This window comes from Arachis duranensis, chromosome 2 (assembly GCF_000817695.3).
Source record: "Arachis duranensis cultivar V14167 chromosome 2, aradu.V14167.gnm2.J7QH, whole genome shotgun sequence".
Taxonomy (NCBI): Eukaryota; Viridiplantae; Streptophyta; class Magnoliopsida; order Fabales; family Fabaceae; genus Arachis; species Arachis duranensis.
The window spans coordinates 16,171,867-16,185,951 of NC_029773.3; the positions used below are offsets into that span (position 1 = coordinate 16,171,867).

Sequence of the window (14,085 nt, forward strand, 5' to 3'; positions counted from 1 at the left end):
CTAGAGAGAATTAGAGATAATCAGAGAGAATAGCAGAGAAATCCCTACAATTAGGGCCAAAGAGAGAAAGTAGAATTTCCAATTATACCATGCATATCCCACATTATTACATCATACTTCTATTTATAGTATAGTTCTCTAATTGGGCTAGCCCAATACTAATTGTATCATTACCCTACCCTTCAAAACAACCTTGTCCTCAAAGTTGCGGAAAAATATATATTCTAACAAAAATTATAAAAGCTAATTACAAGTAATAAAAAAAATTAGTATTTCTAAAACAATATTTTCTATGCTACTGCTAAAAAAAATTTTAACCATTAGAATCCCATTGAAAAATTTTTTGTTCAATCCAAAACCAATAAAATATAATTCCTGTTGAAATTTGAAATTGGACTGAAATCCTTAGAATTGAGTTTAAAGTCATTATACCATCCATCACCTTCTGATTTTGGGCTTCAGAAGGTAAAATTTGGGTTAGCTCACAATAGAAGCCCAACACATTGTTAGGCTTCAGCATCTCTTCCTCATCCTCATCGAAGAAGATAGACGCGTTGTTATTTCTCTGCCTCGGAGGTGCAACCGTTGTTCGCTGTTCGAGTTCTCCCTACCTCTTCCCGAAGCCGCCACTCGCCCCTGCAAGTCCTCGCCGCTTCGTTCTCCGTTTCGATTCCAAGGAAAGACCGCCACCAGGAGTGGTGGTGGATTAGCCACGATTGGAGAGGCTCGACGGAACCCCCAAACTCCACGATCTCTGCCGCGGATGGTGGTTCTGATGGCGTGAGCACGCACCCCTGTTACAGGAGCACCATGGGCTTCTCCCTTCCACGCCGCGAAGGCGCCGATGTCGGCGTTGCTCCTCGCATTGTCATCAGTGGCGGTTGTCCGCGGGTTTGGCGCCTCCCAAGGAAGAAACCGCCAAGCGTCCTCCCCTCCCGCATCTCGATCTCCCTGCAAATCTCCTGGGTGCGTGCCCAATACAATACCTCTACCACCAGGTTTGTTTGTGACTTCTGTATTGTACTTGGTCATAAATCTTGTAATTGCACTAGAATCATTTGTCACTGAAATGGCCAGATCTGCTGTGGTTGGAAACCCTGGAATTGAGTTTTCAAATGCGTGATCTGCTGGTTGACATTCTACTTGAACTGCAAGTTCTGTTGATTCTTCAGGTAGAAATTCAAAATTGAAATTGAATTCTTTTTCTTCTGCATCTATCATTTTTGAATTTTGGCATGAATTTTGTCGTCGCTGAAATTGTGTTACTGCTTCTTTGTAATTACAAATTGACACTGGTGAGTGCTGAATTGTTGCTTGATCTGGAGTTTTTGTTGATTTTGCTTGTTGTTTCTGTGGTTGAACTAGGAAACAGAAAATTGATTCTTCTGCTTCTTCTTCCTCTTTTGTGTGAACTAGAGTCATGTTGAATTCTGGAAAATTGGTTGTTGCATTCTCTAATGCTGCCTTCTCATAATCTGATGCTGAATTCTGACATTGCAGAGCCCTAAGTGTAGAATTGTTTGTTTCTGGAGCTGTTGAATTATTGTTGAGTGGTTGAAAAGTTGAGGTTGATTTGGCTTGAATCTGAAAAATTGGAGGCTGCTGGAGTTGTTGATGATCGTGCAAGGTTGCACAAATTTTGTTGCAAGTTGCTTGAATTTCTTCTAGTAGCTTCGTCCGTTTTTGATAATCTGAATCCAAGCGTTGTAAACTAATTTCAAGCTGGTCCCAAATTGAATCCGGTGACTTATTATAGGAATTTGGCATCGTGTTCAATGAAAGCACCATTCGATATGAATTTGTATCAAGAACTAGAGAGAATTAGAGATAATCAGAGAGAATAGCAGAGAAATCCCTACAATTAGGGCCAAAGAGAGAAAGTAGAATTTCCAATTATACCATGCATATCCCACATTATTACATCATAGTTCTATTTATAGTATAGTTCTCTAATTGGGCTAGCCCAATACTAATTGTATAATAAATCCTAATTTTATAATTTCAAATAATTTAAACAACAAAACAAAAACATATTAAAAAAACAAAAAATCAAATTTGTTCTTCATCTGAATTAAACATATTAAAAAAACAAAAAATTAAAATTGTTCTTCGTCTAGGTTCAGAAACCCTCACGCCTCTAAAAGTTTTAGTATTCTTCATCTTCTTCTCTCCTCTTCCTATCCTCTCTCTGTCTCTCTCTGTTGGATCTCTCTTATCTGTCTCACTGTGCGTCGCATGCAAGATCTCTCCCTCTCTCCTCTCTTGTCTCGCAATGGAAGGTCATCGCCGGCGTTTCAACGTCTCGCGGCCTTCCTGGGCTCCTCATGTTTAAATTATGGCTTAAATTATGTTAATCTCTTTTATTTTACGGATTGTATGTACTATAGTTGTATTTTGGTGAAGAGGATCCCTTTCTTATGTGCAGATATCTGGCAAGAAAGACCCTCCGATCAGCTCTTCCAAGAATAAGTTAAAAACACTCAGCTGGCAAGAACGGCGGAAACTTGAAAGAGATAGAAAGCAGAAAGAAGAGGATGAGCAAACATTAGCATAAGTGGAAGCTCCAATACCACGATCCAACATTGGGTTTAAGCTGCTCAAACAAATGGGTTATACGTCCGGCGCTGCCCTTGGCAAAGAGGGTTTGGGTAGGGCTGAGCCAGTGGGGATTGAGATTCGACGATCGCGAGCTGGTATTGGCTTAGATGATCCTCACAAGGAGAAGAGGAAAAAGGAGGAAATCATAGCTGAGAGAAAAAAAGGAGGAAAGAGGAGGATCTAATGCAAGACTTTGGGTTGAGACAGAAGTAGCGATGGCAGAGTAAGAGAGTTGTAGCCAATTTCCATAAGGCAAAGGTTGCCCTTGATCAATTAGAGAATAGAGAAATCATTGAACCGGAAAAGAATGAGGATGATGAAGAAGAGGAAGATGAGGAAGAGGAAGAAATAACAGAAGAGGTGCGTAACTAAAAGGTTATATTTTTTGTTGAACGCACCTTTTAACCATGTTTTGGTATTGATTTATGCTGAATAACACATGGAAACAGCACAAATGCTTTCTTTTTTTCTCTTTATCTTAACTGCTCAGGCACACACATTAAGTCAATACACTTCCATTGCTGATTAATTTTCTCCTCGTTATACTCTAAATACCAAGCGATTTAAACAAATATTACTCATTGCACTTTGTCATCATTTGATCCATTTAAGCCGATCCTACCTAGCCATTGCACAAAGCTTACTTGTCGTTGTTGTATTTCTTATACTTTGAAATTCATTCTTGTTGAACTTTGTTAATCTATTCCTGCGTTCGTATTTGGTTGCGACTGTGATAGTGATACATGTAATCGATTCAGGATTTGCAAGAAGTTTTGATGAAACTGAGGGATGACCACAATTATTGCCTCTTTTGTGGATGCAAGGTGAGTAAACAACTCACACAGTTACTTTTTGTATATTTGTTTTGTAGTAATACTAAAAACCAAACTTTGACACTCTTGAAACTCATAATTATCTATAAATTAAATTTTGATTTTTATATGTTTCTTCAGTATGAATCAAAGGATGCTCTCTTGACCAACTTCCCTGGAACCAATGAAGATGATCACTAACTTGATGGTTTTTGAGATGAACACCTGACTGTGCTTTGTCATCTCTCTTCTTTTTTGCCAAGCACTCGTCCTCTTCTGGTGTCGGGTCCTCTTCGTCACCCAGTCGCCCTTGGTAAGTCCATGCTTCATCACTTCCCTTGTTGACTGATTATTTGATCTTGCCTAGATTGTTGAATGATTATTTGATCTTTCTCAAGTTTCCGTATAAGTTTTGGCCAAGTGGATCCGAAAAGGAATTCTTCATATATGCTCACGAGCGATGAGGGTACTACACATTTGGCAGGTTTTTTTTTGTAACTTCCCTCATTGGATGCCAGTTCATGTTTCCATAATGTAATTTAATACTGTGTTCTGTTTTGCTCTCTCTGTTTATGTTTTGTTTCTCATGTCAATGAAACTTGAAGCTATTGTCATCTGATCTACTGATTAGGATTAGGGTGAATAGATAACAAACTTTACAATATGTGTTCTATGTGAAATAGTTTGCATATGAAATACTTTATCCCACATGGTTGAGCGCTAGTTGGATCATTTGATGCTGTTGGTTACTTAAAAAATTTTTGAACCATGTGGCCTCTCAACTTAAGATTCTGGCTCTGCCACTGTTAATAGGACTCTCACCTAATGTTTTCTGGAATGTGCTTATGTTGATAATGCATCTTTACTTCTCGAGATGAAGGCTTATGATTTGATTTCAATATGAAGCCATGGTGGGTACTGACTTCTTGTTGTAACAGGGCACTGGCCTGGTGGCGTTGGTGGAATGTTAGCAGGGGGTGCTGCTGCTGCGGTCGCTATGTATGACTCATGGTCATTATGGTCATCATCATGGGTTCTTTGGTCAGGGAAAGTTTAAGCATGGGAAATTTAAGCATGGCAAATTCAGCAAGTGTTGGAAGCATGGCATGTTCAAGCGATGGAAGTGATACTGTGGCCAATATGGTGTATGGTCATGACTCATGAGGGTTGTATTCTGGGATGAATAATGTTTACTATTAGCAACTTAGTTTTTGTTGCAATGCATGCAATGAAATAGTTTATCACTATTTTGTCAATTATTTTTGTTTTGCCTTTTGTGATTACGTGTGTGATTCCTGTATATATGTATATAAGAAAGCCATCTTCCTTGATGAGTTTGTATAGAATGGTTCAGCAATTATTAGATGCAACAACGTTAATTTGCAGGCCAATTCAATGACTCCTCCCTTTAAATAGCAAGCTTCCCATTCAACAAATTCATCACAACTAAGCAATTAAATACATAGCATCATTTATAAGAGATCAGCGCTCACAAACATAGAGACAAAAGAAGAAGAAAGAAGAGGGCATCAATAGTAAGGTATACTACGAGGCACAAAATGAAAGCAATCTACTTCCTTGTTGGTTTGTTGACTTTGGCATCCTCTTTTGCATCAGCCTATGATCCCAGTCCACTGCAAGATTTCTGTGTGGCTCTCAATGACACCCAAAATGCTGCTATATATCATTACATACTCAAGTATCAAACTCCTTTCAATATATATGGTTAAGCATCGTTATAATTAATTCTTCTTAATTTCTTATTATGCAGTATTTGTGAATGGAAACATTTTCAAAGACCTTAAAGTTGTAGTAGCTGAAGATTTCTTCAAGCATGTAGATCTTGGGAATGTTGTCAACAAACTTGGCTCAAACGTGACTCCTGTCAGTGTTAACGAACTACCCGGACTTAACACACTCGGCATATCACTTGCTCGCCTAGATTTTGCACCTAAGGGTTTAATCCCTCCTCACACTCACCCTCGAGCCACAGAGATTTTGACTGTTGTTGAAGGCACCAACCGTCTTTTTACTAAAGTGCTCAATAAGGGTGATGTGTTTGTGTTTCCAATTGGTCTCATTCATTTCCAACTGAACGTGGGTTATGGCAACGCTGTTGCTATTTCTGGTCTTAACAATCAGAATCCAGGTGTTATCACAGTTGCAAATACTGTTTTTGGATCCACTCCACCTATTTCTCCTGAAGTTTTGACTAAAGCTTTTCAAGTGGATAAAAAAGTAATTAACTACCTTGAAAAACAGTTCTGATACGATAATAACTAATTTGATAAAGTGAAGCACCATCATTTCATTCTATTTGTATGATATATTACTTTGGCTCTAGCAATTCATATATGATAATAAATAACAAATTTGTTGTATTTGATTCAACTTTTGGTTCATTTGAGTTTTAGTGAAAAGTAATTAGTCCCCCCTTCTTTCTTTCTTTTTTTGTATATATTGTTAATGTTCTAGTTAATTAATCAAGAGCATTGCGAAGCCAAAACACAATAAATTACTCATCCATGATTGCTAGCAAAATAGATATGTTCGTGATTGCTATAACAGAATTACACTCATATTCATCAACATAGCAAGTACAAGATCGGTCTACTTTTTCTTGATTTTCTTATATGCATTCTCGTCTAACACCTATATCTATCTATCTATCTATCTATCTATCTATCTATCTATCTATCTATCATAAGGATATTCAAGATCATTTTTGGTGACCTGGAAATGTTGGGGACGTTGACCAGAGCAATGTAGATTCCACATTTTAAAATATCCTCTTTCAAGATTCCTCACCTACAAAATTCAGAACAATGCATCTTATAAACTACATACTATCTGTCACAAAAAAGAATTTGATACATTTATAATTTGAAGCAAAGGAGAGGGAGTATTAAACTCACCCAGCGAGTTGTGTCAAATAAAGGGCAAGTCATGCGAACAGACTTAAGCTTATTAGTGAGAGCTTGAAGCTTTGGGCGACTCAAGGCCAGTGATACTGCCCTCTCTTCATACTCTTTCATGTTACATGGTTCGTTTCACACACAACAGTTAGTTAGTTATAAACAGAAAGGTAACAATAACTGTCCATATCAGTAATCAAGAAAATATCTCTCACCTGGGAACGATCATCTCCTCCCCAAGTCCAGTAGCAAGACAGAGTGATCCGGCAACTCGAGTAGCCTTTTTCTCCAGAGGTAGAGTGATCATAGGCAAACTCGCCCATAATATATCTGTTCCTGTTGTGTGCGCATTGCATAAAGGCCTAAAACAATGCAACAAGAGTATTAAAACAAAGGAATCCGTAAGCAAATAACAGAAAACAATCTAGTACATCAAAGAGAGGACAAGAAGTAGACATGAAATTACATGTCAAGAAATAAGTCTGCTAAAGCACTTCGCCTGATATGTTCATTCTTCATTGCAACATCTGTGAAAATAATTTGGTCTGGTTGTAACCCTTGTGCAGCAGCATCTGAAGGAAGGCCAATGCCCATCGCTCATTTTGGAGCGATAATAAAAAACATAACAGACACCACTAATCACAATATATCATCAAGAGTAATATCATTACAGAAATCCACTAGAAGGAATGGAAGTATGGTTTCTCATAAAACACAATGGTGTTTCTTGAACAATGCACCCACTTCTGGGATAAGGCTTAGTTGTTGACAAGGTATGAAAAGAAAATAACTATATAACTAAATATGTGAGAATACTTTTTTTATTAGAAAAAAAATATAATCTAAACAGCCAATAAGCAGCATCCTGCTATTACCATGTACTAAATATCTCAGGATCCATCTTGTATAGTTGATTGAAGCATGCAAATACAAATTTATCTTCAGACAGCCCATAGTCTGATCGTTTGTGCTGACATTTTGGATTCAATTTCTACTTTCTTATTTGCCCTGCTATAATGATCTTTTTTGTCAATATCTTCAGGCTAATTTGTGCCGACAAATTGCATTTTCATATTATAAAAAGTTGCAAAAGGCTGCAATTGTTACTCAATGTGGCTGGAGGAAAAGGGTTGCAAAGGCCTCTGTATCATCTCTTGAGTTTGCTCCCACAGGGTTTCTAGATGAGGAAGATCGAGATGATGCAGTTCTATGCCAAGTTAAATACTTAACAGAGTTTTGAGCAGGTTCTGAGAAGATATTTGGAAAGGGGGGAATTAGGTATCAAATTTCATGCACAGATTTAAACAAAAAGGAATGAATATCTAAATTACAAAAAACTAAATGTGGCATATTCCTTTTCTAAATATCATTTGCAATGGAAGACTTCCAACAATAACTAGATGTCATAATGTAATTTGCATTGCTCCTAGTTCTACAGGCGGCAAATTTGTACTCATGAAAAACCTTGAAAGACTAAGAAGACCGGTTCAAACCAACAAGGTTAGCCATGTCTAGAAAACATGAAAGATCAACAGGAAAAAAATGACAAAGAAATTTACCTTCTGGAACTTGAGTAGGGTCATCCCCGCAAGAGAAACATGCTTTCAAGAAAGACGATGCCACAGAATTAAGAGTATAAAAGAGTATAAAAGAACTAAATTTCAATCACCAAAAGAGTATAAATTCATACATAGTCAAATGTAGACATTAAATAATCCGGCAAACAAATACCAACACAAACGTAAACAAAATATAATGTCGTATGTCACTAGAGGGTTCATATGCCCACAAGAAAATAATAAAAACAAAAATAATAAAAAATATCCTATGTTGTAAATCTAATCTTGTGGAAATTCATAATCATCACGATGGTGATTATCATACAACTTATTATCATGAAGCATCAAACAAATTCATCATGAACAAATAACCTCAGGAAATCAAAAACCAAAATCATGAAGCAGCAAACAAATTCATCATGAACAAATAACCTCAGAAAATCAAAAATCAAAATCACAAACAAATAAATCATAAAATCAAGCACAGAAAATCAGAAGGCAGCAAGGAGGAATAACCGAATAAGTGAATAACAGAGTATTACCGGCGGCGAGTAACGGCGACGAAAGAAGAGGCGAGCTCGGCGACGACGCAACAGGAGGCGAGTTTGGCGACGAAACAGAACGCGGTGGTGGTTTCCGTGGTCAACACCGTCGCTGCTGTGGCTGCGGGATGCAGTGGCGATGGCGGTAGGCTGCTCGATTAGTGGTGGTGGGCTGGCTTTGCGACTTCGAAGAGGGGAGAGCAAGTTGCTGTGGCCTGTGGGTGCTGAACTGCTGATTCCTCTTCTCTTCTGGCTTCGTTTACGTTAGTTTAGCCGCTTTTTTTTTTAAATTGGAATCTTTTCTTTCAAAACAAAAACCGCTAAAAAATCGAACGGTTCTCCCGGTTTATCGGTTAACTGTCGGTTCGACTGGTTTCTTGTCAGACGGTTTCTGACTTTATTTGGATCGGCTAGATGATCGGTTTCTGGTTAATTCGGTTGAACCGATCGGTCCGGTTCGATTTTCAGAACCATGATAATTACACATTAGCCTTAATTACCTAAATATAAAAGAAAAAACGAAGGAAAAGATTAGTGCTTAATATTGCCTTTATATTAAAATGATCATCTTCAAAACAAGCTATCATCCAACTTGCAACCCACACACCCGCGTCACTCCTACATATCGAGGAAGCTATATTAGAGTATTATATAATTGCATAAATTTCATATCAATAACTACTAATTATACGATCTTACGATCCAGCTTCGAGGGTGGGAAGGACTTCTGGCTCTTCAAATTCAAACTGTGAAGAAATCAGATTTGGAGTGGTCTCAAAGTCATAGAATGAACGATCTTCCAATACCTCGTCCAAATAAATGGCCTGTTTATGTCTATGTTAGAGTTTTCTTTTTTAGTCATATATGTAGATAATTAACAAAAAAAGGAAAATATAGTTACTAATTTCAAGGTTGTCCTCTTTCGCTTGAACTGTTTCTCAATGGGTAATGGGTCTAGCAAAATGATTTGTCTTTTAACACGATCAATCACTACGAGATACCAGTGTTCATGACCTTCATCAGTAGTTTCAAATACAGGGATAAAGACCTAATCAACAGAAAGTCATTTTAGTTATTAAAATTATTTTATGCCAATATTTGCTAATATGAATTTAAAATGATATAAACTTACTCTTTTTAAGCAGTCAACTTTGCCTAAATAAACATATGTGATACAAGACGGTAGACGGTTGGGATCCAATTTTGTCTTTTCTGACAACTACATTATTTCAGCCACTAGTTTATATGCGCAATACAAATAACAACTACCAATATTATTTTAGTATACACTCCTATATACTTACTGCAAAAGTTGTGGGTAAAAACCAATAACCACTTTCTCTGGTCAACCCTGTCTTCATCATATCTGCTACTATGTCTAGCACAAGAGAAACGATTGGCTTTCCTGGCATCAAGCTCCTGAATATATCTCTGCAAGCTGTAAGCTCTGAAAATACTATATCCTCCTCGTAGCTGCCAAAGATAATTTAACATAAATAAAAATAGCTAAACAAATTAACAACACCGTTAACAAATAAAATTCTAATTGAGTTTACTTACTTATCCATCAAATGATTACCATACAAGTATGCTGCAATTGCAAGTTCAGTTTCGTTCAAACCCATTGAAGCTGTTGGTCTAAAACAGACTTGCACCCACTAAATATATAAGAAAAACTGTTATTAGTGAAAAAATAATAACAATAATAATAAACTACTTATTACTTAGTACTCACACTAGGTAGCTCTAATCCAGGAATATTGATTGGAGCAAGTGAATCTGTTCTCCTTTTTTTAGCAATGGAGAGATCTGTCTTGGCCGGTCGAACCGTGAACCGGTGAGCAAGATGGTTCGGCTAGAAGCTATAATCACTAAATTAAAAAATTGGTATTGAACCGTCGAATCGACTAGGAACCGATTGGTCGAACCGAACCAGAACCCGACCGGTTTTCAAAAAAACTTCACCAAACGGCGCCGTTTCGTTCATTGTGGAACAATGTTCTAAAAATCGGATCGGATCGGCCAGTTGAACCGGTTCAACCGAAAATCGGCGTAGAAAATGGTTTGCTCCTCCTACTAAAACCGTTGATGACAAAACCGCTAGAAAATCGCTGAACTGGCCGGTTGGACCGGACCGGGAACCGACCTGTTTGTATAACACGCCGTCGTTTTGATTTTGTTAAGGAAAAAAAAAAGAAAACCCACCCACCTCAGCGAGTTACTCCCCTCACCCCACCAAAACACCCCCTCCTTTGAAAGACAACATAGAACACACAGCAAGAGCAAGCCTTAGCTCTTTCCCAAAATACAAACGAAGCACTCTGCCACTCTCTCACTCAAGCGACCATCCTCCTCCTTCCTCTCCAACTCGAGCTCCTCCTTCACTCCCACACATGCTTCATCCAGCCACCGCCGTCGAAGCCGGTCGTCTCCGGCACTGTTCGAACTTCGAAGCCACCGTCGTCGCTGCAACTGGTCTTGCCTCGTTCCTCCATCGCGCAACCACTGTCCCACCACGTCACCTCTGTTCCACCGCGTCAGCCCCACCGTCGTGCTTCTTGTCCCGCTCTGTGCTCTGTCTTGAAGGATCTAGTTCGTTCCTTAATTGATTGAGCAAGTAAGTACATTCATCTTCCCCCTTGACTAAGCCTGGTCGAGTTGGATTTTTCACAACGATACTACAATCTCTGCTTTCTTTAGAAGTTTTTTTAACTGTAATTCTTGTTTTAAACTTTTAATTGGTTAGTTAATCTATAAATTTTCATCTTGCTTCTTCAATTGTTATCATTGGTCATTACTGTGATTTAGGATTGTTAATGATCTTAAATATTGATTCTGATATGCTCTGATATGCAAGGGTTCTGAGAATTGTGACACTGTGAACTATGCAACTGTGGTCCGGGAAGTGAAAGAATATTTGAAGAAAGGTGTTGCAGTAAAGGAATTGCAGTCACATATTGCTGTATTTCCTGTATCTGCTCAGGAGAAGATGAATGCACTTCTTGAAGGATTATTTGATGTCGTCGAAAAGGCGTTTGGAAAAGAAGCTACCAAGAGGAAGAATCACCTTGCTGGTGCAGTTGCTGGAGATGACGAGGGATCGCAGCTGTTATTGCTCAATGCTGCTCCTTCTGTTACAAGAAAGGTAGCAATGAGTTGAATGAGGTTGCACTTATTCTGAAAGCCCTCTATGATGTTGATTTGGTGGAGGAAGAGCACGTTGTGCATTGGTATTCAATGGGACTGAAGAGTGATAAGAAGGACTCTCAGATATGGAAGAATGCTCAACCATTCATTGATTGTCTTCGGAATGCTGAATCAGAATTGGAGGAATAATGAGAAAAGTTTGTGCTCAGTTATTGAATTAGTGGAACCGCATATTCAAGGGTTTAATGTGGATTTCAGTGTTTCTTTTAAGTATTTTCGTTTGTTGAATTGGTTTCTCTCTTAGAGATGAATCAGAATCAGAATGCTGTCCATCCAAGAGGGTTAAACTAGTTAGCTATATGTTATAGAACTCTGGTTTTGGTCGTTTCTGCTTCTCCTGTATAATACTTAAGTGGTTCTTGATGTTTGAAATGGCTTGTACTTGCTTCTTAAGCAAAACCATGAGATATAAATGTAACACTGATGTTAGTTTTGCAGTTTATTGTTGCTTCTTAGTCTTAGGCAGTGCCATATTTAAAAGGATAAAAATACAAACATGGAGAAGTGAAAGTAGTTGTGGAGATGCATATTTTTATGGTTTTAGGATTTCAACAAAAATAAACAAAAAGAAGCCATTTTTTTCGATTGACTAGGTTACAACTTACCACAAAACTTGATATTACAGCAGAAGTAGCATCACCTTGTCCTAACTACACACAACCAGTGTTGATATTACAGCAGAAGTAGCATCACCTTGTCCTAACTGCACACAACTAGTGACGCTACTAAAGTGATGAGAAAGGTTTTATGTGACTTTGATTGGTACCAACTTTGAATAAATATTGTTGAAATTTGGACTATCTTTTAAATGTGTTTTGGACTTGGTCTCATCATTCTGAAGCTGAGCAACTAAATCCTTGCACATGTACCACAAAGGTCATCATGTGTTTCACACCTTAATTACGCACTTCAGTAAATGTTAGTATGTACTAATCAAGAAGTGTATTTTTGGTATCTAAATAACACTGATATTTGAATAATAACCTTATCTAAATTATTCAAGTCCTTCCCCATTAATCAAGCCAATAAGTTTAAGAAAATAAATCACATACTAACAACATTTACACATTTCCAAATGATTTAAGTATACTACTAGTCCCCTACTTGTCAATAAACTTATCATAATGTAGTGGCAACAATTCAGTAGTTTTTGGATTAATCCTCATTGCTTCTAACTAGTATTGTCCTATCTGAAGAGGTTTAATCTTGATAAACAACTAAGTATTACCCTCATTGCTTCTGCTGGTATATAACAAATACTTCAATCTTGATATACAAAATGATATTTCATTAACCAACAAAATTTAGTGCAATGCTACAACAGGTTTAGTGCGGTTTTAGTCATCTTTAAGCCAATGACGGATCACAAATACAACAAAACAAATGCAAATTCCTGTAGAACTCGATAAACCAATGATCCTAACAAACAAAGAGGATTGATATGCATCCTGAATAAAAGCATTCCATAGCCAATACCACATAAGAGACATAATGGAACCAATTGTAGCCCCAACAACCACCTGGATGAAGAATGGGTATAGGCTGTGTATCTATCATTATACCCAGCAACATGGCCTCACGTATCATACCAGCATTCTCAAATTTCAGAACTAGAACAGAAGCATCAAACGACAAAGGACAACTAGCTATCAATTGTCCATAAAATGTAGGTTCATAACGGCCCCTTGGAGTCTTTTCCAATGCACACATCTGAACAAGCGTGTTCCATGCATCTTCAACAACTTGAGGATCTGGTGCATCCAGAGATTTTTGAAGCAAAACTACCATCAAAACCATGACAATTGATCAATGTACAGAGAATTAAAGGAAAAAGCGGGAGAAAAAAGAGAGGAGGGAAGAAAGAGAAGGGGGGTGGGATAATGAAAATTACATCTACAATCAGTAAGGCATTTAAAATTATTAAATATTCTGCAACATCCAAGTTACAGTATTTAAAGTTATTGCCCACTCTAGATGAATAAACTCAAGCACTACTATAAGCAGTCTTAAAAATCAACTTAAATAGAGTCTCAACACTATGATTTAATAAAGCCCACAACTGTTAAGAGATATCAGAGCAATATTTGGTAAATATACAAATATTCAAAGTGCTATAGGGATAGAGTTTTTATATAAAAAGCATTAGTAACTAGAGTTTTCCTATAAAAAGCATTTATGATGATAATAATAATAACAACAACAATAACAATAATGATAATTACAACAGTTTCTGCTCAAGATATCAAGATCATATTAACTAACCTTTTGGATCATTGATAGCCTTAGATCCAGCACAGCACAGTGAAAGGGGTTGATAGAATTCTTTTAAGAGATTGTGATTAGGTGGTTACACATTCTATTTTTTCCTCCAGTTTTTGAGTTTAGGGTGGTAGTTATCTTTTCAGTATAGCCTTGTAAGTACTAGATTTTTGGTGGTGAACAAATCTATATA

At 37.5% G+C, this 14,085-nt stretch overlaps 2 protein-coding genes and 2 pseudogenes across 2 annotated transcripts; all 4 read left to right on the forward strand.

Moving 5' to 3' along the window:
* The first annotated feature begins 471 nt into the window (after positions 1-471).
* On the forward strand, positions 472-4,666 carry LOC107473756 (uncharacterized; annotated as a pseudogene).
* LOC127739697 (uncharacterized) lies at positions 4,415-4,666 on the forward strand (the record flags this gene model as incomplete). The annotated part of the gene is given in 1 exon segment (XM_052258016.1): positions 4,415-4,666. A coding segment is annotated over 1 exon segment (123 nt), but the record flags the coding sequence as incomplete, so codon positions are not given.
* Positions 4,667-4,794: 128 nt separating this feature from the next.
* Positions 4,795-5,693, forward strand: LOC107473777 (germin-like protein subfamily 1 member 7). Its single transcript, XM_016093356.3, is given in 2 exon segments — positions 4,795-5,087; positions 5,176-5,693. Coding segments are annotated over 2 exon segments (636 nt in total). The 5' UTR covers positions 4,795-4,969.
* A 5,126-nt stretch (positions 5,694-10,819) lies between these two features.
* LOC107473778 (eukaryotic translation initiation factor 5-like) lies at positions 10,820-11,762 on the forward strand (annotated as a pseudogene).
* Positions 11,763-14,085: the final 2,323 nt, after the last annotated feature.